The 24,023-nt window shown below is 38.0% G+C and overlaps 1 protein-coding gene across 6 annotated transcripts in view; it reads right to left on the bottom strand.

Moving 5' to 3' along the window:
- PDS5B (PDS5 cohesin associated factor B) overlaps positions 1 to 24,023 on the bottom strand; it is a 165,522-nt gene that overhangs the window by 107,082 nt on the left and 34,417 nt on the right. For all 6 annotated transcript variants that reach the window (XM_054701568.1, XM_054701565.1, XM_054701566.1 and 3 more), the window contains exon 2: positions 3,831 to 3,957. In XM_054701568.1, the coding sequence (XP_054557543.1) occupies positions 3,831 to 3,938 (108 nt within the window). In that variant the 5' untranslated portion in view covers positions 3,939 to 3,957. The remainder of the gene's footprint in view (positions 1 to 3,830; positions 3,958 to 24,023) is intronic.

The raw sequence follows: 24,023 nt of genomic DNA, 5'->3' as shown, positions 1-24,023 counted from the left end.
TAAGTTAAATAGAGTCTTCCTGGTGGCACAAGTGGTTAAGTCTCAGCACTATGAAGTTATTTGCAGCCACTGTATCATGAGTTCGATCCCCAGCCAGGGAGCGGACCCACATGGCGCAGCAGACCTCTCCTGTCTTACCCACTGCTCCCCTAAGCAGTGTATTTCAGTGGATCCGCCTGTTTTGCTCCCCACTTTGTCTCTGGTGAATCCTTTCACATACACACACCCCACACACACATCTGGCCTACATCCCAGCTCTTGTATGCATAAATAAAATCTTTAAAAAAAAAAAAGATTAAAGTAATTTTCATGATATCAGATAAACAGATTTTAAAAGTATAAAACCAGTCTTACACAGTGTTTCTAGTCTCGCTTTTACAATTGAGCTAAAAGGAGTAAGCGCTTCCTAAAAATAGTATTCCTAGGGCCTCCCCGGTGGCGCAGCGGTTGAGCGCTGGGTTGTGAAGCTGCCCGCGGCCTCTGTTGTGCCGGTTCGATCCCCGGCTGCTACCCGGCCACCGGAGGAGGGTCCCACATGGCGCGCAGACCTCTCCTGCCGCCCGCTGCTCCCCTCAGTAGTGTACTTCGGTCCTTCTGCCTGCTCTGCTCCCCGCTCTGGCTCTGGTGAATTCTCTCACCCTCCCGCGCTTCTGACTGTAGCCAGTGCTTGTATAAACAAACAAACAAACAAATAAATAAATAAATAATACACGCCTCTAAAAAAAAAAAACCTTCTAATCCTTTTACTAGAAAAGTATGACTCTAAAGAAAAACCTAGGATGATCATTTACTTTTCCATATAAATTATGAGCCATAAACCACTCCAGATACATGGAGATATATATATTCAGCTTAAAAAAAAAAAAGACCATATAAGCAGATTCAAGAAAGAAATATTTCTAGAGGGTAAAAACTACCACCAAATGACCTTGTGGTCACTCAACATATTATCTATTGTGCCACAGTAAAAGAGAATGTGAACACTGATAATTCATTAACGGGACTCAAAGTCATGTATGGAATGAGCAGAAGGAAACTATACAAAATGGTTTCTTTTTCAAAAATATTTAAAATAAAGGGGAGAGAAACAAGAATGGTGAGGAATGGTAATGTTCAAATTTTGTGGAGAACATTTCTAATTGCAGTATTAGTACTCACAAAGTATGCACAGTCTACAGTATTCCTACTTCAAGTGAGACTTTACAAAATTTCCTAAATTGACAGGAATATTTAAACAAGTCTGATGAAAGGTGACCATCTGACATCCACTAGGTGGTGCTATGAATACTAATCAACAAGTAGGACTCGCCACCAAGTTATCAATGGCGATGCCTTAGTCCTTAAGATGTACAGCAATGATTTCCTACTATAGTGCTAGACTTTTGAGTAATAAATTGTTTGATGTCTTACTGAATTCTTAGCACAGCATGGAAAACAATGTTCCTCACAGAACAGACCCCGAATTCTATTTTGCCAGATGTCAGAATAAACAGTAGACTAATCCTTTCAGTCTGGCAATACAGTTATTAATAATTTAAAAGTGTGATTTTGAAAGTTACTCCCTAATTTTCTAATTGTATTACTTTTAAGATATATACTTTGATGACCTATATATAAAAAATGGGAGAGAACTCACCACCCCACGTACCTCTGGCCTACACCCCAGCTCTTGCATGCATAAATAAATATTCAAAAAAAATGGGGGGGGAAAGCTATGTTCAGGGGGCTATCCCTTCTCTAGAATCTCTTCAAAGACTAAGAGATTAAGCATTTTTTTGAAAGATTTATTTATTTGTTTGTTTGTTTGTTTATACAAGCACTGGCTACAGTCAGAAGCGTGGGAGGGTGAGAGAATTCACCAGAGCCAGAGTGGGGAGCAGAGCAGGCAGAAGGACCGAAGTACACTGCTCAGGGGAGCAGCGGGCGGCAGGAGAGGTCTGAGTGCCATGTGGGACCCTCCTCCGGTGGCCGGGGAGCAGCCGGGAATCGAACTGGCGCTGCAGAGGCTGGGGCAGCTTCGCAACCCAGCGCTTAAGCGCTGCGCCACCAGGGGAGGCCCGAGATTAAGCATATTTTTAATAAAATGTTACAGGAAACCACAGATATGACACCTTATATATTAACAAACATAATTTATACATCTTACATCTGTACTTGTACATATCAAAACTTATTATCAACCTACATACACTAAATTCTTTCTATATTTCTCTAAGAAGGATGTCAAAAAAATAGTGGAAATGTGTATTAGTAAAGTAAATGAAGAAAAAGTGTGTCAACTAAATTACTACTGGGTGTAAGTTTACAAAATAATGGATGCACAGTACAAACTAAATGCAAGCACTTTGGAAATCATTCCATTAAGAATAAAACAAAGTTTACTGAAGGGTTATATAACAGGTAGTTCCTCACTACTGTCTAGAATTCAAATGGTGTTATGAAACTCATTACTGACTCAAATATGAGTCTTCTAAATTGAAGTTGCATGAGAAAATAGGATCTCTAAAAGATGTTGCTAAATACTAGTCAGCCTGTAAGTGTCGTCTCTGTTTCTTATATGTCATTGCTGAAATACAAACAAATATAAGGAAATAAATGTATCTGTAAATTCAATAGGGTCAACAGACGTAAATACAGATAATGAATAATGTTAAATACATAATTTGCAGCTCAACTATTTTAGGGCCTCCCCAGTGGCGCAGAAGTTGAGCACTGGGTTGCAAAGCTGCCCGCAGCCTCTGCAGCACCGGTTCAATCCCTGGCCGCTCCCTGGCCACCGGAGGAGGATCCCACAGGGCACGCAGACCTCTCCTGCCACCTGCTGCTCCCCTCAGCAGTGTACTTCGGTCCTTCTGCCTGCTCTGCTCCCTGCTCTGGCTCTGGTGAATTCTCTTACCCTCCCGCACTTCTCACTGTACACAGTACTTATATAAATAAATAAATCTTTAAAAAAAAAAAATATATATATATATATAAGTTCCCAGCTAGATAAAATATCCACCTATTTTTCAGTAAATTTAATTTCCTCAAAAACATCTTTCCCATTTAATAATAAATATCTGATATCTGACATTCTAATACTTTATGCATACAAGTATAATATTAAGACTTTAGATGAAATTTATAATAGTATTAGAATTCTTATCTTTTAATTAAAATAACCCTTGTAATAGTAGCTATACGACAGAGTACTTTACTATAAGGGTCCTGGCCCTCAACCATTTAAGTAAGGCAGTTTTCCGCTATTAAAATACAGGTAAATAATAAATCAAGTCAACATAAATGTCTAGGTAGATACAGCCTAGAAGGGGGAAAATGCTCAAAAACAGATAAAGAATATCAGCGTCACATTCTCCTTGGTAAAAATCTTAAAGGATGGCCAATCACAGAACTCTTCATTGCCTTGAATGAAAAGGTAAAATATTACTCAAAGACATATAGAGGACTATCGTCATACAATGACTTATCCATGGAAATTCACCATCAAACTTGATCCATTGCTACATGTCAGAAGTAAAGAGAGAAGTTAAAAGCTCTTTAACCTACTCTCAAAATAACAATTTAAAATAAAGCCTGAGTACTCAGTGCAAAGACTTAGAACTTTCTCAAACTAAAATGGTTCTCATAAAATATTAAATGAGATATAGGAGAAAAGAGATATCTTACTGCAAATAAAAAAGAAGGTAAGAGTACTCTGGATTAGTTTTTTACACCCAAGTAGAGGAGGTCTTAGAGTAAAGTTGCCTTAAAAACACAGTCCTATTTGATTTCCATAGTTTAGCCTCTCAACCTAAACAGATGTACAAAATACAAAAGCCTTCTTTACTCACCTTTAACCGTCTCACCATCTCCTCTTTAGATATTTTATCTGAGATTTCCTTGACACCAGGAGGATAAGTAATTTTTCCATCATTGGTCCTTGTCTTTGAATGAGCCATGTTGGATATATTTTTACCCCTAAAACAAGAGAACTATTAGATGCAGACCAAAAAATTGGTACAAACAACATTCATAGTAAACATGAAAAGTAACCTCCCTCCCATACTTAAAAATACCTTTTATGCTATAGTAATTCACTTATCTCACTAGTAAAAAAAAAGAAAAAAAAATCACTTGATTGAACATTTACAATTTTTTAAATATTATTTTCATATGTTAGTGGCAAGTTGGGTTATCTGCATTAACCCTTCAGCTATAGAAACTGTACCTCCCTGGTGGCGCATAAGGTTAAGTCTCAGCACATGAAGCTATCCGCAGCCACTACAGCTCAAGTTTGATCCCAGGCCAGGGAGCTACCCACATAGTTCAGCAGACCACTTCTGTCTTGCCCACTGCTCCCCTCAGCAGTGTATTTCAGTACATCTGCCTGTTCTGCTCCCCACTCTTATCTCTGGTGATTACTCTCATCCCCCACCCCTTTGGCCTGCACCACAGCTCTTGGATGCATAAATAAAGTAAATGTTTTTGTTGGTTTTTTTATTTTTTTATAGAGGCATGTTTTTATTTATTTATTTGTTTGTTTGTTTTGTTTATACATGCACTGGGTACAGTCAGAAGCGCGGGAGGATTAGAGAATTCACCAGAGCCAGAGTGGGGAGCAGAGCAGGCAAAAGGACCCAAGCACACTGATGAGGGGAGCAGCGGGCGGCGGAGAGGTCTGCGCGCCATGTGGGACCCTCCTCCAGTGGCCGGGGAGCAGCCGGGGATCAAACCGGCGCTGCAGAGGCTGCAGACAGCTTCGCAACCCAGGACTCAACCGCTGCGCCACCGGGGAGGCCCTAAAGTAAATGTTTAAAAAAAAAAAAAAACCTAATATTGATAAAGAAAATGTCTAAAATAAGCACAGATTTTTAAAGCACCATAAATTACTCAGGCCAAAATCTAAGAATACAGGAAACCAGAAAAGTAAATGGAACACTGGAACTTTACACCTATTTATGCCCTGGGGGCATTTGCCAACACTGACAAATCTAAGATTCAGTTTTAGTGGTGTTAAGCAACAAAAGAACAAGTAAATCTGTACCTGTCAAGGTAAATATCAAATAAGATATCCTTTCTGACACTAACAGAGTTAATCAATCCCAAAAAGAACACCTGCAAAGGAAAAAGTAAACCAGAATACCAACATGTGCCCATACTCCTCAACACCACCCACAGGGGACAGAGCTAAGTAGTAATGGATACAAGGGAGAAATAGCTACTTTTGGCCATGAATCTGCACATTAGCTGAGATACACATAACCTCAGTATTCAGAGAACCTTAATAAGTGAACTCAGCGACCCTCCCAATAGGTAGTACTCCCAAGCACCTAATGTAAGTAAGTCTAAATCCTGGCTAGAGAAGGGCATCTTCATCCTATACCTCAAAGAATCTATACTGTAGTGTTTCTTTCTCTCTCTTTTTTTTAATTTATTTTATTTATTTATGCATAAAAGAGCTGGGGTATAGGCCAGAGGTGCAGGGTGTGAGAGAATTCATCAGAGACAGAGTGGGGAGCAGAACAGGCAGAGCCACTGAAATACACTACTGAAGGGAGCAGTGGGCCAGACAGGAGAGGTCTGCTGTGCCATGTGGGTCAGCTCCCTGGTCAGGGATTGAATTCATGCTGCAGTGGCTGGTGACAGCTTGATAGTACTGAGACTTAAACCCCTTGCACCAACCAGGGAGGCCCACACTGTAGTTTTTCTAGGACAGTGAACATTACCAAGTCAAAAATAACCAAAGAAACAAGGTAATATAAAAACAAGAACCAGAAGAAATCTGCAGACTTGTGATAATTATCAGAGATTATAAAACTACTTTGTTTTAAAAAGTTGAAGAAATAATAAGTAAATTTGGAATTTCTACAAGAAGTGAAAAATTATGAGTTTATATCAGCAGGTTATAGAATTAGTGACCTGGAATAGAGGTCAGAGGAAATTATATAAAGAAGAGAACAGAGAAACCTAAAAATGGAAAAAAGGTCTAACTTAAGATTCATTAGCGTGACAAAGGAAAGGAATGAGGCCCAGGACGCTACCGTACAAATTCAAGAAGGTTAACCAAATTAAATTCAAAATAGTAATTCCAGAACACAAGTAAAACTTTAGCAGATTCATTACCTTGAAAGGAAGAGTATTTAAACTAATAGGTGACTTCTCAACATCAACATAAGCCAGAAGACAAGAAAATGTCATCTTCCAATGTGGGGAAAGAATCTAATTGCAAAGCTTAAAAGTTTACATCCACGGAATATAATTTAAGACTAAGTGGAAATGAGGAAAAATTTACCAAACAAGAACTGAGAGCTCTAACTTTACATATCGCTTAAAACAATGCTTAGGACATACTATGCGCTTTACCATATCTGTGTATGATATGCAGGATAAGGTTAAGAGACTAAAACTTAAAGTTTCAATATAAGAGGTTTACAAGACATTTAAAAATAAGGATATGCAATGCTAAAAGATGGGGAAAAGGATCATGCACAGAAACTAAACCAAAGGAAAGCACTTAAGCTAAATGTAAATTTTTTTTTAAAGATTTATTTATTTATTTATACAAGCACTGGGTACAGTGAGAAGCGTGGGAGGGTGAGAGAATTCACCAGAGCCCGAACGGGGAGCAGAGCAGGCAGAAGGACCGAAGTACACTGCTGAGGGGAGCAGCGGGCGGCAGGAGAGGTCTGCGCGCCCTGTGGGACCCTCCTCCGGTGGCCGGAGAGCAGCCGGGGATGGAACTGGTGCGCAACAGAGGCCGCAGGCAGCTTCACAACCCAGCGCTCAACCGCTGCGCCACCGGGGAGGCCCATAAATGTAAATTTTTAAAAAGCTGCAGTAGGCTTTACACTGGACCCACTCACTGGTTTTCTAGTATTTGGAATTATGTATATAAACCATGACAACAAAAAAACAATAAAAAAAAAAGGGGGGGAAGAATCACAGCTCAATCTTGCTCATGAAAATAGCTGCAAAATTAAAATTCCTGAACAAAATACTAGGAAAACAAATATGTAACATGGGGCGGGGGAGGGGGGGTATTTATTCCAAGAATGCAGGGTCTAATTCACCAGATTAATTAGATTAAAAAAAAAATCAGGTGACATTCTTAATATAAGGAAAAATGACAAAATACAAATCATTCATGACTATAACAAAAAAGGGAAAAGTAAGATTAACAAACTATCAGACAAAAGTGTTTTATATGAGTAGGTTACTATGAACACCAGAAGCATAAACTAGTGATCTACTGATAGTCTTTTACTTGTGATCAGGATCTACACAAGCATACCTACCACCATCTCTTCTATTTAACTTTGCTAGTAAATAAAGAGTAAAGGTACAAAAGAATAGTTATTACTGGCATATAATATGATTATGTATATGGAAACTCCAAAACAGGGATGGGAACAACACAAGGGACTATAGTGAAGGTATACGGATGAATTGGTGGTGGTTCTTCCACAAGGACTATACCCAAAATGATAAAGTATACAAATTAAGAAGGATATAAAAAATATATAAAAATAATTTTTAAAAACATCAGAATTAATGAATCAGCAAGGTTGCAGAGTACAAAAATCAATATGCAAATATCACTAAATGGTGACTGAATAATTCCTCCGAAGTTCAGAAATAAGACAAGGATATCTGCTTTCAATACTTTTATTCAACATATAAAGATACTTAAAGGGACACTTAAACCTAATTACAATAAAGTAAAAATCAAAATCAACAAGCAACTACAAACCAGAGACACACTTGGGGTGGGGGAAATAGGATCAAAACGAGGGTGGGGGTGGGAATTGTATGGGGACTATAACCAAGATGAAAATGCATACATTGTGCAAAAATGAAAAATGATGTAAAAAATGTATAAATAATAATATATATATATATAATCCAATTACAAAACGGGCAAAAGACATGAACAGATATTTGAAGAGGAAATACAGATGGCAAATAAGCACATGAAAAGATGTTCAGCATTATTGATCAATGAGAATATGCATATCACCACAATGGTATCATTATATACTGGTAGTATGACTAAAATAAAAAGTGACAACATCAACTATAGGCCAGGATGCAAAGAAACTTAAACTATCACACACTACTGGTAGAAATGTAAAATAGCACAGCCACAGTTGAAAACAGGTTGGCAGATTCTCATAAAACTAAACATGCATCTACCAATACAAACAAGCAATTGCACAGTTGGGCATTTATCCCAGAGAAATGAAAGCTGAGTTCATACAGATCTGTACCAGAATGCTTACAGCAGCTTTATTCATATACCCTAAAACTGGAAGCAATAGAAATGTCCTTCAAAGGATGGATAAGTTAAACTCTCAGAGATCATACGACGAAGTACTACTCAGCAATAAAATTCAAATACTTACATATGCAGTAACTTATGGTCATTATGCTTACTGAAAGAATCCATCACAAAAGGTTTCACACTAATGGTTCTATTTAACAATCTCAAAATTATATAACTACAGACATGGGGAACAAATTAATGGTCACTAAGAGGCATGATGAGTGACAGAAGGTAGCCTGAGCCAGACCCTTTAAGAGGGAGACAGGAAGAAAGAGAGAGAAGGAAAGAGAGAGGCAGAAGCAGAAAAAGAGCACAAAAACCCAAGAAAACTGATTGTCTGTAAATAAACAATATTATACCAGTGTCGATTTCCTGATTTTGTACTATAGTTACAGTAAGATACCACACCACTGGCAAAAGATGGGGGAATGGTTCATAGGTCTCTGTATACTATTTTTGCAACTTTCTGTCCATAATTATTTCAAAAAAAAAAATTTCAAATGTTAAGAAAAAATCAGTTATACTCATCTGAATAGCAGTCGGAAACTTTAAAAAAATACAATTTATGGTGAAAAAGTACAAACTACCTTGGAATCAATCTTAAAAGATATAGAACAACAGATGTACTTTTACAGAGAACAATTAGAAAGCATTACTCACTGATAGACATTAAAGCAAACATAATGAAGAGATAATCACGTTCATGGATTGGCAGTCTTAAACACTATAAAGTTACCAAACTTTCCCACACTGATTATGGAATCATACAAATCCCACTCAATTTTTTTTTTTTTTTTTTTTTTTTTTTGTGGGACCCTCGCAGGCGGCCTGGGAACGAACCAGTACTGCAGAGGCTGCCCGCAGCCCTCACAGCCAGGTGCTCAACTGCTGCACCACCAGGGGAGGCCCCTCAATTTTTAAAGAAACATGACATATTTATTGTAAAATTTATATGTAAGTACAGAAGGCCAAGTACACTAAGACACTTAGAGAAGAAAAACAAAGCAGAGGGATTTATCTACCAGATGTTTAAAATCCACTTGTAACACTAAAGTAATTTACATGGTGAAGTACTGGTACAGTAAAAGATCAATGGGAAATATTAGGCAGCCTAAAAACATACCCACACAACATCAAGCAATATATTAAAACAGTGACAAGGCACATCAGTAAAATAAGAACAAAATTAAAAGTTCTGAATATCAATTAATATTTCAACAATATTGTCTTCTAATTCAGTAACACTGGTTATCTTCATTTATTTGTATCTTATTTTTTCCATCAATATATTGAACTCTGGGTCTCCCCGGTAGCACAGCGGTTGAGCGCTGGGCTGCGAAGCTGCCCGCAGCCTCTGCAGCGCCGGTTCGATCCCCAGCCACCAGGCGAGGGTCCCACATGGCGCAGAGACCTCTCCTGCCACCGGCTGCTCCCCTCAGCAGTGTACTTCGTCCATCTGCCTGTTTTGCTTCCTGCTCTGGCTCTGGTGAATTCTCTCACCCTCCTGCACTTCTGACTGTACCCAGTGCTTGTATAAATAAATAAATAAATCTTTAAAAAAAAAAAAATATATATATATATTGAACTCTTCAACATACAAAGTCAACTTGTTGGTAAAGTTTATTCTTAAACACTTTTCTGTGAATGGGACTGCTCTGTTAATTTCCTTTTCAGATAATTGTTAGAGTGTAGAAATGTAACTGATATCTGCAAGTTAATTTTGTATCAGGCAATATTACTGAACTTAGTTACCAATTCTAAGAGGTTTTTTGTAGGACTCTTAAGATTTTACAAATACAGGTCACAACATCTGCACACTGATAAATTTTTCTTCTTCCTTTTTAATTTGGATGTCTTTCATTTTGCTTTCTTGTCTAATTGCTCAGGTCAGGATTTCCAGTACCGTGTTAAAGAAAAGTGGGATATGCAGGCTTCAATGCCATGTTCATGATCTTAAAAAGTTTCCCATTTTCACCACTGAGAAATGCAAATCAAAACTACAGTGAAAAAATCACTTCATACCTGATTGGATAGCCACTATTAAAACAAAAGACAACAAGTATTGGCAAGGATGTAGAGAAATTAGAACACTTGTACATTGTGGGTGGAAATACAAATTGGTGGAGAACCTATGGAAAACAGTATGCAGGTTCCTTAAAAATTTTAAATTAGAATTATCTTATGATCCATCAATCCCAATCTAGCATATATAGCCAGTAAAATAGAAATTGGGATCTCTAAGAAATAGTTGCACTGTTTACAACAGCCATGACAACAGCCCAAATCTTCATCAACAAATGGATAAAGAAAAAGTTGTATATACATGTAAGAGAATATTATTCACTCTTTGAAAAGAAGGAATTCCTACCATCTGCAACAACATGGGTAACATTATGCTGGCTGAACAAAGGCAGTCACAGAAGAACTAACTCATGAATTTGTATCTATGAGGTATCTAAAATAGTGAACTTAAAGAAGCAGAAAAGAGAACAGCAATCCTCCCCGGTGGCGCAGCAGTTGAGCACTGGGCTGTGAAGCTGCCCACGGCCTCTGCAGCACTGGTTCAATCCCTGGCCACCAGCAAGGGTCCCCCATGGCGCACAGACCTCTCGTCACACCCGCTGCTCCCCTCAGCACTGTACTTCGTCAGTCTGCCTGTTCTGCTCCCCACTCTGGCTATGCTGAATTCTCTCACCCTCCCGCGCTTTTGACTGTACCCAGTGCTTGTATAAATTTTTTTAAAAAAAAAGAGAGAGAGAGAGAATAGCACTTGCCAGGGAATGGGAGGAAAGGAAATGGGTTATTATTCAGTAAGTATAAAGTCACAGATACACAAGATGATTAAGTTCTAGAGATGTGCTGTACAACATAGTGTCTATAGGTAATAAAGCAACAAAAAAACAAGCAAAGGAACCCAGGGAAACTTTTGGAAATGACAGCTCTGTTTATTACCTTGATTGTGGTGATGGCATTAGGTACATGCATATGTCCAAACTCATCAAATTGTATATGTAAAATGTGGAGTAAACATTAAATGCCAATTATACTTCAATAAATCTTTTTTTTTTTAATGGTGGGAAAAAATAAAGGGAGAAATTTTCAGGCTCAGGAAATAAATGTTGGCCTTAAGTGTCCAGTGAGCAGTTAGATCTCCAGAGAGATATGTAAGCTAGAGACAGATTTGGAAATCCTTAGTGATAAATGCCAGGCAAACGATGAGAACATTCACGAACACTTATAAAGAGAGAAGAGTGACAAGACCAAGGGAGAGATGAAAGAAGATCCATTTTTAAGAAATGGGCAAAAGGAAAAGAGCTTGCAAAGAAACTGAGAATGACTTAAGAGGCAGAGGGAAGATCTAGGAGGAAACTATGCCATTGTTACTATTATAGAAATGTGACTAAAGGAAAAAGTGGAAGAAAGTAAAGGGTACACCAAGTTTCAAGACAGGGTGGGTTCAAGAGTACTAGATACAGGGCCTCCCCGGTGGCGCAGCGGTTGAGCGCTGGGTTGCGAAGCTGCCCGCGGCCTCTGCGGCGCCGGTTCGATCTCCGGCTGCTCCCCGGCCACCGGAGGAGGGTCCCACATGGCCCGCAGACCTCTCCTGCAGCCCGCTGCTCCCCTCAGCAGTGTACTTAGGTCCTTCTGCCTGCTCTGCTCCCCGCTCTGGCTCTGGTGAATTCTCTCACTCTCCCGCACTTCTGACTGTACCCAGTGCATGTATAAACAAAACAAACAAACAAACCAGCAAACAAATAAAGCATGCCTCTATTAAAAAAAAAAAAAGAGTACTAGATACAGCAGAAAGCTCAAGATGAAAAAAAAGAAGAAACAAAAACAAACACAATTGAGGGACAAACTTTAAATTGGTATGAGGGATCTTACTGGACTGATTAAAATGACCTAAAAATGGATTGTTGTGATGGTAGCACATCTTAAGTCTACAAAAAGTCAATAAATTGTTCACTTGAAATGGTGAGTTTCATTAATTCTATGGCATGAAAAGTACACCTCCATGAAGTTATTTAAATTCATTTTACGTTTTTTTTAAGTTGTGATACACTTTCATATCTATATGGAAAAAAATTGCATTGCATCTAGACCTCACAGCATACACAAAATGAATTCCAGGCAGATTCATGACAGAAATGTAGAAGCAAAATGCAAAAGCATTTAAAACATGATACAGAAGAATAACAGCATGACTTCAGGTTGGGAAAAGCATGATCTAGCAAGAATGAAGTTCACAGCCATGTTCCCTCCAAACAAAAGGTATTCAAAGTCCTAGGACAAACCATTCCAGGTAAAGGTAGATAAATATAACAATTCTCCCAGTTTTCCTTATAATCCAGAGTAGAAGAAAGTCCCTATGTTACCTCAATAGAAATAAGTTGTTTTTCATATATAACAACAGATACACATTTGTGGCCACAGACTGAAGCTAAATAATGTACACATGGTATCTTTGTAGAATATATTCATCCATATTGTCAAAAATGTATCAAGTACCTATTACTTGTAGAACTCTTTAGCAATGACTCATTAATGAATAGGATGAGTTTCACAATCTACCCTAAATAATTAAAACACACTAAATTCTAAAATTATCCTAACAGAAATAACAAATGACAAGCTTATATTGTAAGAAAGTTCATTTCTGTAAGTGGATGGGGATAAAGTAATAGCACCATACAGAACAAAAAGACAGAAAAAAACAATTTGAATAAATCTCAGAGAAGAAAGTTTAGAATGTGTTGGTCTAAAAGTGTGACTGAAGGAAAAAGTGGAAGGAAGTAAAGGAAGCCAAAAAAGGGAAAGAACCTCTGCACTTCAGTTTTATAAGCAATAATATTATAAGCAGAGTTTGAAGTGACTCTGTAGTACGCAGGCTGTTGCCTCAAGTATACTTACTGACCTTGTCTAATATTAAGCAAACTTACCTAAAAGTCTCAAGTCTGTGTTTAAACTTTCCCTGACCACTTCAGGCAGAGCTAGCTCATTCCCCTACAGCTAGACAAATTTTCACTTTTATTATATTGTATTTGATGTACTTTTTTAAATTCCTGTATGCTTCTACTAAACTGTACACTCCTTAAGATTAGGATACTGGGGACTCCCTGGTAGCACAGGGGTTAAAATCGCAGTGCTAGTTAGCCATCACCAGCCATTGCAGCATGAGTTCGATCCCTGGCCAGGGAGCTAACCCACATGGCACAGCAGACCTCTCCTGTCTCACCCACTGCTCCCCTCGGCAGTGTATTTCAGTTAAACCACCTGTTCTACTCCCCACTCTGTCTCTGGTTAATCCTCTCACCTCTCCTCCCTCTCACCTCCCCCCCACCCCCGCACCCCTACTTACACCCCAGCTCTTGTATGCATAAATAAATAAAATAAATCTTAAAAAAAAAAAGACAAGGATACTATATCACTTTATGCTAGGATCTATTACAGAGCCTAGCACATAGGAAGAGTTCAGGAAATACTTGCTGGACAAATGACCAGAACTATTCTAAGATATGGTGACTACAACAGGCAATACAGACTAGACAGAGAACTCATATAATAAAACCAATTAGGAAACTGCTACAAAATTCCAAATAAGAGGTAATGAAGAGCTGACATAGGCAAAAACTGGAAAACAAGAAAACTGACCCAATGACTCTTATAACCCAATGAGTGGTTGTAAGAGAGAAGTAGCAGACGATTATAAGATTTTAAGTCTTTATTCCTGGAAAGTCAATTATTTAAATCATTACTGAGAATTCACTTGGTGCCAGGCACTATTAATGATAAAATATATAAAATCTCTGCCCTCATTTTTATAAAGACAAAGACAAAGACAAATCAGAGAGAGAACAAATCTTGGGGGAAAAGTAATTTTGATCTAGAAGGAAACTGGAGATGATTCTGATGTTCTAAGAAAAAAGTAAAACACTGTAGGATTATGTATAACTCATGATTTGTGCATTGACAGGACTGACAAACTATACATAGATAAGACTTGAGAAAATATCTATATGGGGAGGGGACAAGTAAGGAAAATGGAAGAGTCAAAAAAGGTAGAAAAATTAAAAAAATTTGTTTAATAAAACCTGAAAAAATGTTTCAGGATAAAGGATGGTATACAGTGTTGATTACTTCATATATACATCACAAAAACATAAAATGACCTCAAATACTCCCTTGGACTTGACAAGGTGATAATTAACAAGTTTCGGAGATTAGGAATGAACACCAAATTACAAGATAAAAGAAAATAGGTGGGGATGTGGGGAAGAAAGAGGGAAAAGTAAAGGAGCATGCAGAGAAAACAGTTAATTTCAAAAATTACTGTGTGCATTTACTGTAAATAATTACATTTTTATGTTCAGTATGAAGAATAGGTAAAACATAAGAAAATAGTCTCATACCAAAGAGCTTACACAACTTCTGAAGAAATCAAATATAATGGTCATTAATCAAAGGAAACATATCAGTATTTTTTTTTTAATCATTAAGTCTTAGAAGAAAAATCAATGAGGTCCTCATTCTTCACTGTTCTTTCTGGTATTATCAGGTATAAATATATGTTCATAAGATTAAACGAAGAGACTGCAGTAAAAATATTTAAGATCCTTTCAATGAGTCTAAAAGAACAAACTCACTTAGGAACAATAAGATAAGAGCAGTAGTATTAATCATAGTTTTTAACTGACCTGAGAGAAATAAAGATAAGGCATCTGCCATTTTCATGATGATTTTTCTCAAGACTCTAACAGGTGACAAATTCAGAGTCAGAGAAAGCAAACCAAACCATCACTAAAATACCTGTTTGTTCCTGTTTTATTAAAAACTTTTTTCCTAATGGGACTTCACTCCAGGTTTGAGGAAAACAAGATTTTGTGTCCAATCCAGTGACTGCAAAAAGTTTTTCCACACTGGTACCTCTTATAACCAGCAGATGGTGCCCTCCATAAAGACAACCCTTCCAGTACACAGTAATCACAGAATAAGAGGTGACTTTTTCTTGGTCATGGACAACTAAAAATCTAAAGGGAATTTTTCCTAAGAAAAAAATGACAATAATACTAATCTCCCCAAAAATATATAACTTTAGAACTATGTTTACATATTTTCAAACTATTCAAAAAGACCGCTCTTTTCCATTTTTCAAGCTACCGTTCAGCTTGAATTACTCTTTAATTCAATGTCAGTGTATTCAACAGTTATTTCTATATGTTCTGACAAACAAAATAATTTTAAATGCTTTAGGAAGTCCTTTTAATAAAAAGCAGACCCATTCTGTTCTTTTTTATGTTTGTTATTAAAGGTAAAACATGTTTATCTCTTACATATATTCTTTTTAAGGGCCACCAATGGTTACAGAACAGAGCAAAGTAAAACTAAGTTTACACAGAAAGAGTCTCGGACTCTGAAATAGCTCAATTAGCACCAGTTTCTATCTAACAGCACAGAATATATTCTGTGATATCTTTTAGATATTATTTCTAATACTAACAGTATTATCTCTCATGTATTGAATGATTTGTATTTCTCTAGTTAGTAGTAAAACCCAAGGTTTCCATGGAGGAAGAGGGGAGAAGAGCAGTTAATTTTATTACACACCAAACCTCAAGCACATTCTTTTTATTTTTTTAATTTTCGTATCTTTTCAAGCACATATTTTTGCATAATTCCTTCCCAACTCTCAGTAGAATACTCCTTTGAAAAACAAAAGTTCTGTCAAACAGGAACTTCTTCAGTCTCTCCCCACTAATCTACTTGCTTACCTAATATATTTGTACACAATTCCCTCCTTCCTCCCTGTTACCAGAAAGCAAGTGGCCCTCTTCATATCAAAAACTAATCTCTTTATAGGTGCACAAAATCCTATCCTCTACAGGTTTTTCAGAGACTTTCACTTCTTTGTTTTTCTTCTCTTTCCTCTATTTCAGCATCCCCTGGAAGTAGTAGACCCTTTCTTGGCATTCAATATACCCTTTTTCAGTGGAAGAAAGACATTGAAACTTGGGGCCTCCCCGTTGGCACAGCGGGTTAAGCTCAGCGCTGTGAAGCTGTCCATAGCCTTTGCAGCGCTGGTTCCATACCCAGCTGGCCAGGGAGATTCCCACATGGTGTGGCAGACCTCTCCTGTCTCGCCCGCTGCTCCCCTTAGCAGTGTATTTCGGTCATCTGCCTGTTCCGCTCCCCGCTCTGGCTCTGGTGAATCCTCTTACCCTCCGGCACCTCTGGCCTGTACCCCAGCTCTTGTATAATAAAAAATAAATCTTAAAAAAAAATGATATTGAAACAGAGAGGAAAAGAAAATACATCTGCTTAAACCAAATACCCCTTTGGTTATTGTCTTCTAGTTGGAATTACCTTCATAACCAAGCTTCTCAAAAGCAGCCTACACATTCTTATCTTCCCATATTCAGTTCCCATTCACTTTTCATACTAAACACAATCTTGTTTTCAGCCCTTCCACCATCACCAATCACCAGCAATAATGCTTTTGCCATAACACCGGTGCAGGCTTCAAAAACAGCAACTGATTTTTCACTTCCCTGTACTGACAACCCTTGTGATGTGACTTTGTTGCTCTTCCCATCAAGAACTAAGAGTGTTTTCTTTTCACCCCAAGAATCTAAAATGGTTTATGACTTGCTATGGTCAATGGACCACTAACTTATTAATAAGTACTTGTGCTTTTGGGTTTACTGACTTGCTACTCTTGGAACTTTGCTCGTAACATGTGTACAAGCTCAAAAATTATCCCACTGAAAAATGAGAGATCATATGGCCAAAAGCACCAGATGCCCAGCCACGATCATTATGAGCAAGTCAGTCCCAGTCAAACCACCAGGTGACCACAGACACTTATCTACAGATGCATGAGCAAGCCAGGTAAGATCATCTAAGGCTGCCCAGAAACTTAAGGGGCCAACCTGCAGAACTGAGAGCTAATACAGGGTGGTTAAGTCACTTAGTTGTTTTTTTTTTTTTCTTGTGAAGAATACTTTTAAGATGTACTCTCACAGCAACTTTCAAATATACAGTATAGTATTATTAACTATAGTCAACATGATACATATTATATTCCCAGGATGTTATTTTGAACTGGACGTTAATACCTTTTGACCTCTTTCACCCATTTCCCCCATCACTTGCCTTTAGCCACTACCAAATCTATTATCTGTATCCATGAATTCAATTTTTTCTTGTTTTTTTAGATTCCACATCACAAGTGAAATCAAACATTAGTAGTCTTTCTCTGACTTATTTTACTTAACATAATGCCTTCAAGATCAATGCTGTAAATGGCAAAATTTAATTCTTCCTTATTGCTCAGTAATATTCCATTGTGCATATAAACCACATTTTCTTTATCCCTTCATCTACATATGGATGTTTAAGTTGGTCTCAGCTATTGTGAATAATGCCACAACAAACATAGGGTTGCAGATGCCTTTTCAAATTAGTATTTTCCTTTCCCTCCAATACTGAGATGTGTAATTACTGGATAATATGGTAGTCCTATTTTTAACTTTTTGAAGAATGTCCATACTGTTCTCTAAAGTTTACATTCCCACCAACAGTACACAAGGGTTTCCTCTCGTAGACTCTTGCAAAACCTTGTTATAGCTTGTCTGCTTGATAACAGGGACACTCTAATAGGTGTGATGTGATAACTCATTGTGGTTTTGATTTGCCTTTGGATTCAGCATTTTTTTTTTTTTGGTATCTTTATACACTGAACTGTTATCTTTGAAAATAAAGATGTTTGGAAAAGAGATTGCCCTTAAATGCTTCAAAATATTAATATGTTGGGGAAAAAAAAACTTATCTATTATCAGTGAAAGTTTTACACTATACTTGTATCATGCCTCTACTTAACAATCACAGGAACTTAATTATGTTACAGAAATAATTACGTGGCAGAGTGATTTAACTTAAATGTGCAAGTGTGTATATGTTTATATGTACACATGTGAATATACTGGAGAAGACAATTATAGGGGCCTCCCTGGTGGTGCAAAGGGTTAAGACACAGCACTATGAAGCTATCCGCAGCCACTGCAGCACAAGTTCAATCCCTGGCCAGGGAGGTAACCCATATGGCGCAGTAGACCTCTCCTGATTTGCCCGCTGCTCCCCTCAACAGCGTATTTCAGTGTATCCACCTGTTCTGTTCCCCACTCTCTCTCTGGTGAATTCTCTCACGCCCCACACCTCTGGCCTGTATCCCCGTTCTTGTACACATAAATAAATAAATCTTTTTTAAAAAAAGACAATTCTAAAAGCAATTGGGAACTATTTAACTAATATTTCATATACCTAATAAGGAGTTTGTTCTTTATTATACAGAACGGTTATGTTTTTCTTTGTTCTCTAAAGAATATATAGAGGAACCAAATTTGTATTTTAGAATTTCCAAAGACAGTGATATACTGACTGGAACATAAGAAGACTACAGGAACATATAAAGGGCTTCCAGGAGCTCTGAATCAATGGAAGATAACATTCAAAGGGAGCATATAATAAAAATAGGAGAGAATTATGGTTTAGGAGAGACACAGACTAAGACAACAGTAGTCAAGCTTTAACCATGAATGGAGACTATCCTGACCCTTTCTCAGATCACAACAGGCAATGAAATTTATCTCCTTGGGATTCCTGTTACTTCCCCTAACTCTTCCTTCACCTAAGGACTTCGGAATAAAAACCGTTTACAAGCAGATTCTGTGTTCGTAATAAAGTGCATAATGTAAATAACTTACTTTAAAAATATCAACTAAGAGGGCCTCTCTGGTGGCGCAGGGATTAAAGTTTAGTGCTATCAAGCTATGGGAAACCAATGCGACATGAGTTCAATCCTAGGCTAAGGAGCTAACCCACATGGCACAGCAAACCTCTCCTGTCTCACCTGCTGCTCCCCTCAGCAGTGTATTTCAGTCAATCCGCCTGTTCTGTTCCCTACTCTGTTTCTGGTGAATCCCTTCCCCCCCCCCAAGTCCTCTGGTCTGTACCCCAGCTCTTGTATGCATAAATAAATCTTAAAAAATAAAATAAATACCAACTGAGAGAAAACTACACTTCTGATTAAAAATCCAATACATCATGCATAACACTACTTTACCTTCTCAATAAAACTATAATATAATGGGCAGAAATGTAACATCCATGTTGAAAATTAAAAAAAAAAAAAGATGAAATAGAATCATTCATCCCTACTAAGAGTTAATATCTAATCTCCCTGTAGTGTCAACCTCTCCCAAAAAAGTGTAACAATGAATCAAACAATCTGGTTTCCTAATCAGCCCCAGGGTGGTAATATGCACAGTAAAACCCTCTACCTTATCCTGAAAGTGGCTTTACCTAAAATAATGTTTTCTTCAGTTAAATACCTTATCCCAACCTATTTGTCTATAAATAACCACCATTGTGTGTAATCCCTCGCAGTATCTAGATAAGATGCTGCCCAATTCATTAATCCATAAAGCCAATAAGGTAGTGAACATTTGTTTTTAACAATACTTAAGGACCATACCATTAGTAAGCAGAGTAAATTCAAAGCATAATTTTTAATTCTACCAAACTGAAAGTGTCTACAGTGACAAACTTGTGATTAACAAATTCGTTTTAAGAGTTATATACTTACATACTGTTTATTTGGGGGAGATTTCAAGTTAACTTTATACCTTGTAGAATAAACTGGGAGAGGTGTGTTGGATAATACATCTGGATCTCAAATCCACCAAAAAGTTTAATTTGATAAATTCCCCAGTACATTTCCCTTTAATGGGACAACAAACCAAAACCATCATAGTACATAAATTTTTAAGATACTAAAGAAGATATTAATTTTGAAGGTATGCACAAGTGTTTTAACTTAGTCTCATTGATCAACATCACTTGTCATTTATTCTTAATTGAATTAAGTCTATAATTTCAGGTTTCCAATTTTTTTTTTTTTTCACCTACTTGGGGATATTTTGCAGCTGTATCATCCTGACTGAGAAACTGCTGCTCAGTCCATGGGAGAATTACAGACTTTTTTAATGGCTATGAAAGAAAATTGCCAACATCGTCCTTGCTAAAATCAACCCAACTTTGTTTTACAGAGGTGTTACCAAAACATGGATGGCTGGTTTTGTTTGTTTTGTGTTTGTTTTCACATCCTTAAACAGTTTCACTGAGATGTAATTTACATACCACACTATACAATTCACCCTTTCTTTAAAGTGTACTATTCAATAGTTTTGTAATAACATGTTATTTTGTGATCTGTCACATAAAAATTGCCATTTTAAAATGCAAAATTCAATGGTATTAATTGCATTCACAATGTTATGCAACTATCACTGTTACAGTGTCATTTCCATAAAGGGGGGAGTTTCCATGTTCCCTGCCCCACCTACTGAAGGGTGGAGAAGACTGGAAAGACCTGCAGAAGGCACATGAGGCAGAGAGACATATAAAGAAGTCCCACCTGCTTCACCACTTTATCCCACCTGTGATAGGATTTGTTGGACATGGAAAGAGACACATGGAATCAAGATATGAGACACTTGGAAGAGATGTGGATGAGAGACTATGGGGAGGCTAACAATGACAACTTTAACTTGATTTGTGCTTTGATTTTGTTGTTTTCCTTCCAGACTTGCCTGGCCCCTTCTGCCATTTTTCTATGGTTCCCACCAGAAGATGCCTTAAACTTGTGGCACGTTTTCAGACCTCAGCAGCCTCGCTTTGGTCAACCCTGTTTACTGGGCATTTTACCCAAAAGGGGAAGGGTAACTTTGAGTGTTTTACTAGAAAACTATTACCCTCTCTTCTCTTCTCTTTCTATGCACGCTAATCTTATTAGAGCTCTTTCACACTAAGGGAATGTTTTGTCTTTATGTGGAGGATAGCAAAACCCATTTGGGGCATGGAAGTTTGGGGGCCCCAGAATGGCCCTCCAGTCTGCCCAATAATACCACCAATATCTACTTATCAAACATTTTCATCAACTTAAACAGAAACTCTGTAATCGTAAAGCAATAATCTCCATTTACTCCTCTCCCCATACACTAGTATTCTGTTGTTGGTGGTTGTTTATTTTTTAAGATTTATTTTTATTTATATAAGAGCTGGGGTACAGACCAGATGCGCGGGAGAGTGAGAGGATTCACCAGAGACAGAGCGGGGAACAGAACAGGCAGACTGGTGAAATACACTGCTGAGGGGAGCAGCGGGTGAGACAGGAGAGGTCTGCTTCACCATGTGGGATACTCGCCGACCGGCCAGGATCGAACCCGTGCTGCAGAGTCTGCGGACAGCTTCACAGCGCTGCGCTCAACTGCCTGTGCCACCAGGGAGGCCCTACACCAGTATTCTGTAATCTACTTCCTATCTATGAATTCACCTGTTCTAAGTATCTCATAAAAGTAAAATCTACAGTACTTGTCCTGTTGTCTACAGCTTATTTCACTTACCATTATGTCTTCAAGACCCATCTATGTTGTACCATGTAACAGACACTTTGGTTTTGTGGGGTTTTTTTTAATATTTATTTATTTATGCAAGAGCTGGGGTACAGGTCAGAGGTGCGGAGGCAGGGGGGCGAGAGGATTTACCAGAGACATAATGGGGAGCAGAACAGGTGGATCCACTGAAATACGGTGCTGAGGGGGGCAGCCAGCGAGACAGGAGAGGTCTGCTGCACCATGTGGGTCACATCCCTGGCCGGGGATCTAACTAGTGCTGCAGTGGCTGTGGATAGTTTCACAGTGCCGCACCTTAACCCCTTGCGCCACCAGGGAGGCCCTAAATAAATAAATCTTAAAAATAAAATAAAATGGGAGGGAAGCACACAAAAAGTAAGTGTATGTGTATGAGTGTCAATGTGAATGTTAAGAAAATAAACAGTTAAGTAGGGGGAAGGGCTGTTTTAGACCACAAAGTCAGAAAAGGACTCTGATGAGATGATAGGCAAAAAACTGAAAATGAATATGGGAATAATTACACAGACATATTAAAGAGAATATACAACACAAATTATAAAATGTAAGATTACAATCTTGAACTATCTATTTACTACTGGACAACAGTCATCAAAGTGGCACAGAGAAGATTTATATTAGTGAATGACTTCTGAAAGAGATTTAATTCATCTCTTCCTCTAGATCAGAGCTTTTCAACCTCAGCACTACTGAAATGTTTTACTTAGGATTCTTTGTTGTGGATGGGAATTGGGGTGGGCTTATGCACTGGGAGATGTTTAGCAGGATCCCTAGCCTCTGCCTATCACAGGCCAATAGCACACACATATACACACCCTATCACCACTCCTAATGTGACAACTGAAAGAAAGTATCTCCAGACATTGCCAAATCACTCCATAAAGTGAAAAACACTCTAGTTCACATAAGAATCAACTCTCAAACTAAGTTCCAAGCAGGAAACCTAATGGACTAATGGAGGTTTATGAACTACATACTCATCAGAAAGACTACATGAAGTTTGCATGTACATGAAAATGTGCTTTTTTTCTGGGAGTAAGATATAATCTAAAAGGCTCATGATTCAAAAATAAAGTTAAGAATAATTCAATTCATATTTTAAGTCAGTAAAAGAACAACATCTCAAAGCTCCCAAATTGAGCCAGATTTACTTAACCCCCATATATTCACTTTCAATGAGGTGTGCTTTGGTTTTATTTTTTTTTTTTTTTTGGCCTCCATCAAGTAACCCATTTTTTAAAAATTTATAATTTGTTGATAGATGTTTTTGGCAATTCATCAATTACCACTTTATTATCCTTCCTTAACAAAGAAACCAAAGAAGTAAGGTCAAAAAGTTCACTGATTTGTACAGAATCACAAGCTCCCGAACAGCAGATTTGGAACTACACCACAGCTGCTTACATGATTATATAACGTGTAGGGAAGCAAAAATCTGTCACCCCAAAATACGTCTTTTTGGGGGGGGGGGAAGGGGAATTTACTGTTAACTTCCATAAGGGCATGTGCTGGAAAGTCTCATCTCTTTTCAACGAAGAAGTTGGAAGATAATAATCTGCCCATCTTTGTCTACTGTGCCTTCCCCATAACTTCTCTGAGTGGCCTTTCCCTTTCTCTGCCCTTCAAAGTCTTTATGTATCAGCTAAGCTATTTGAATAGCATCTGAAGTTGTAACAGTATAATCTCAATAAAAAGGGGAGGTTCCAGGTTCCCTTCCCCACTTAATGAAGGTTGGAGCTGAGCTGGGAGATGTAGCAAAGACTTGGAGAAAAGACGAGGAGACATACAATCAGGAGAGAGAGGAATAATCACGCTTGCATCCTGGTTTTAAACTTGCAACAGGGACTTGTGGGACATGAAAGGAAACACATGGAGTCCAAACATGTGGAGACACTTGAAAGACATATGGATGGAGATGAGTGAGGAGGCTGACAATGGAAGCCTTTATCTGGACTTTAATTTTGTTCCTTTCATCCCTGACTTGGCTGGCCCTTTCTGCCCTTTTCCTATGGTTCTCTGAAAGAAGGTGGCATAAACATGAAGCAACTTTCAGAACTCAGTGGCCCTGCATTGGGCGAACCTTAATAGGCTGGACATTTTTCCATAGGGGATGGGTAACTATTATCCTTTCTTCTCTTTTCTCTCTATGCACACTAAAGTTCTTTCACACTAAGAGTATGCTTTATAGAGTGGATGGTAGAACCGCTCTAGAGCACACAGGTTTGGGGATCCTG

Source organism: Talpa occidentalis, unplaced genomic scaffold (assembly GCF_014898055.3).
Source record: "Talpa occidentalis isolate TD23 unplaced genomic scaffold, MPIMG_talOcc4v2.1 talOcc4.5, whole genome shotgun sequence".
Lineage (NCBI taxonomy): Eukaryota > Metazoa > Chordata > Mammalia > Eulipotyphla > Talpidae > Talpa > Talpa occidentalis.
This window is presented reverse-complemented; position numbering and strand designations above follow the sequence as displayed.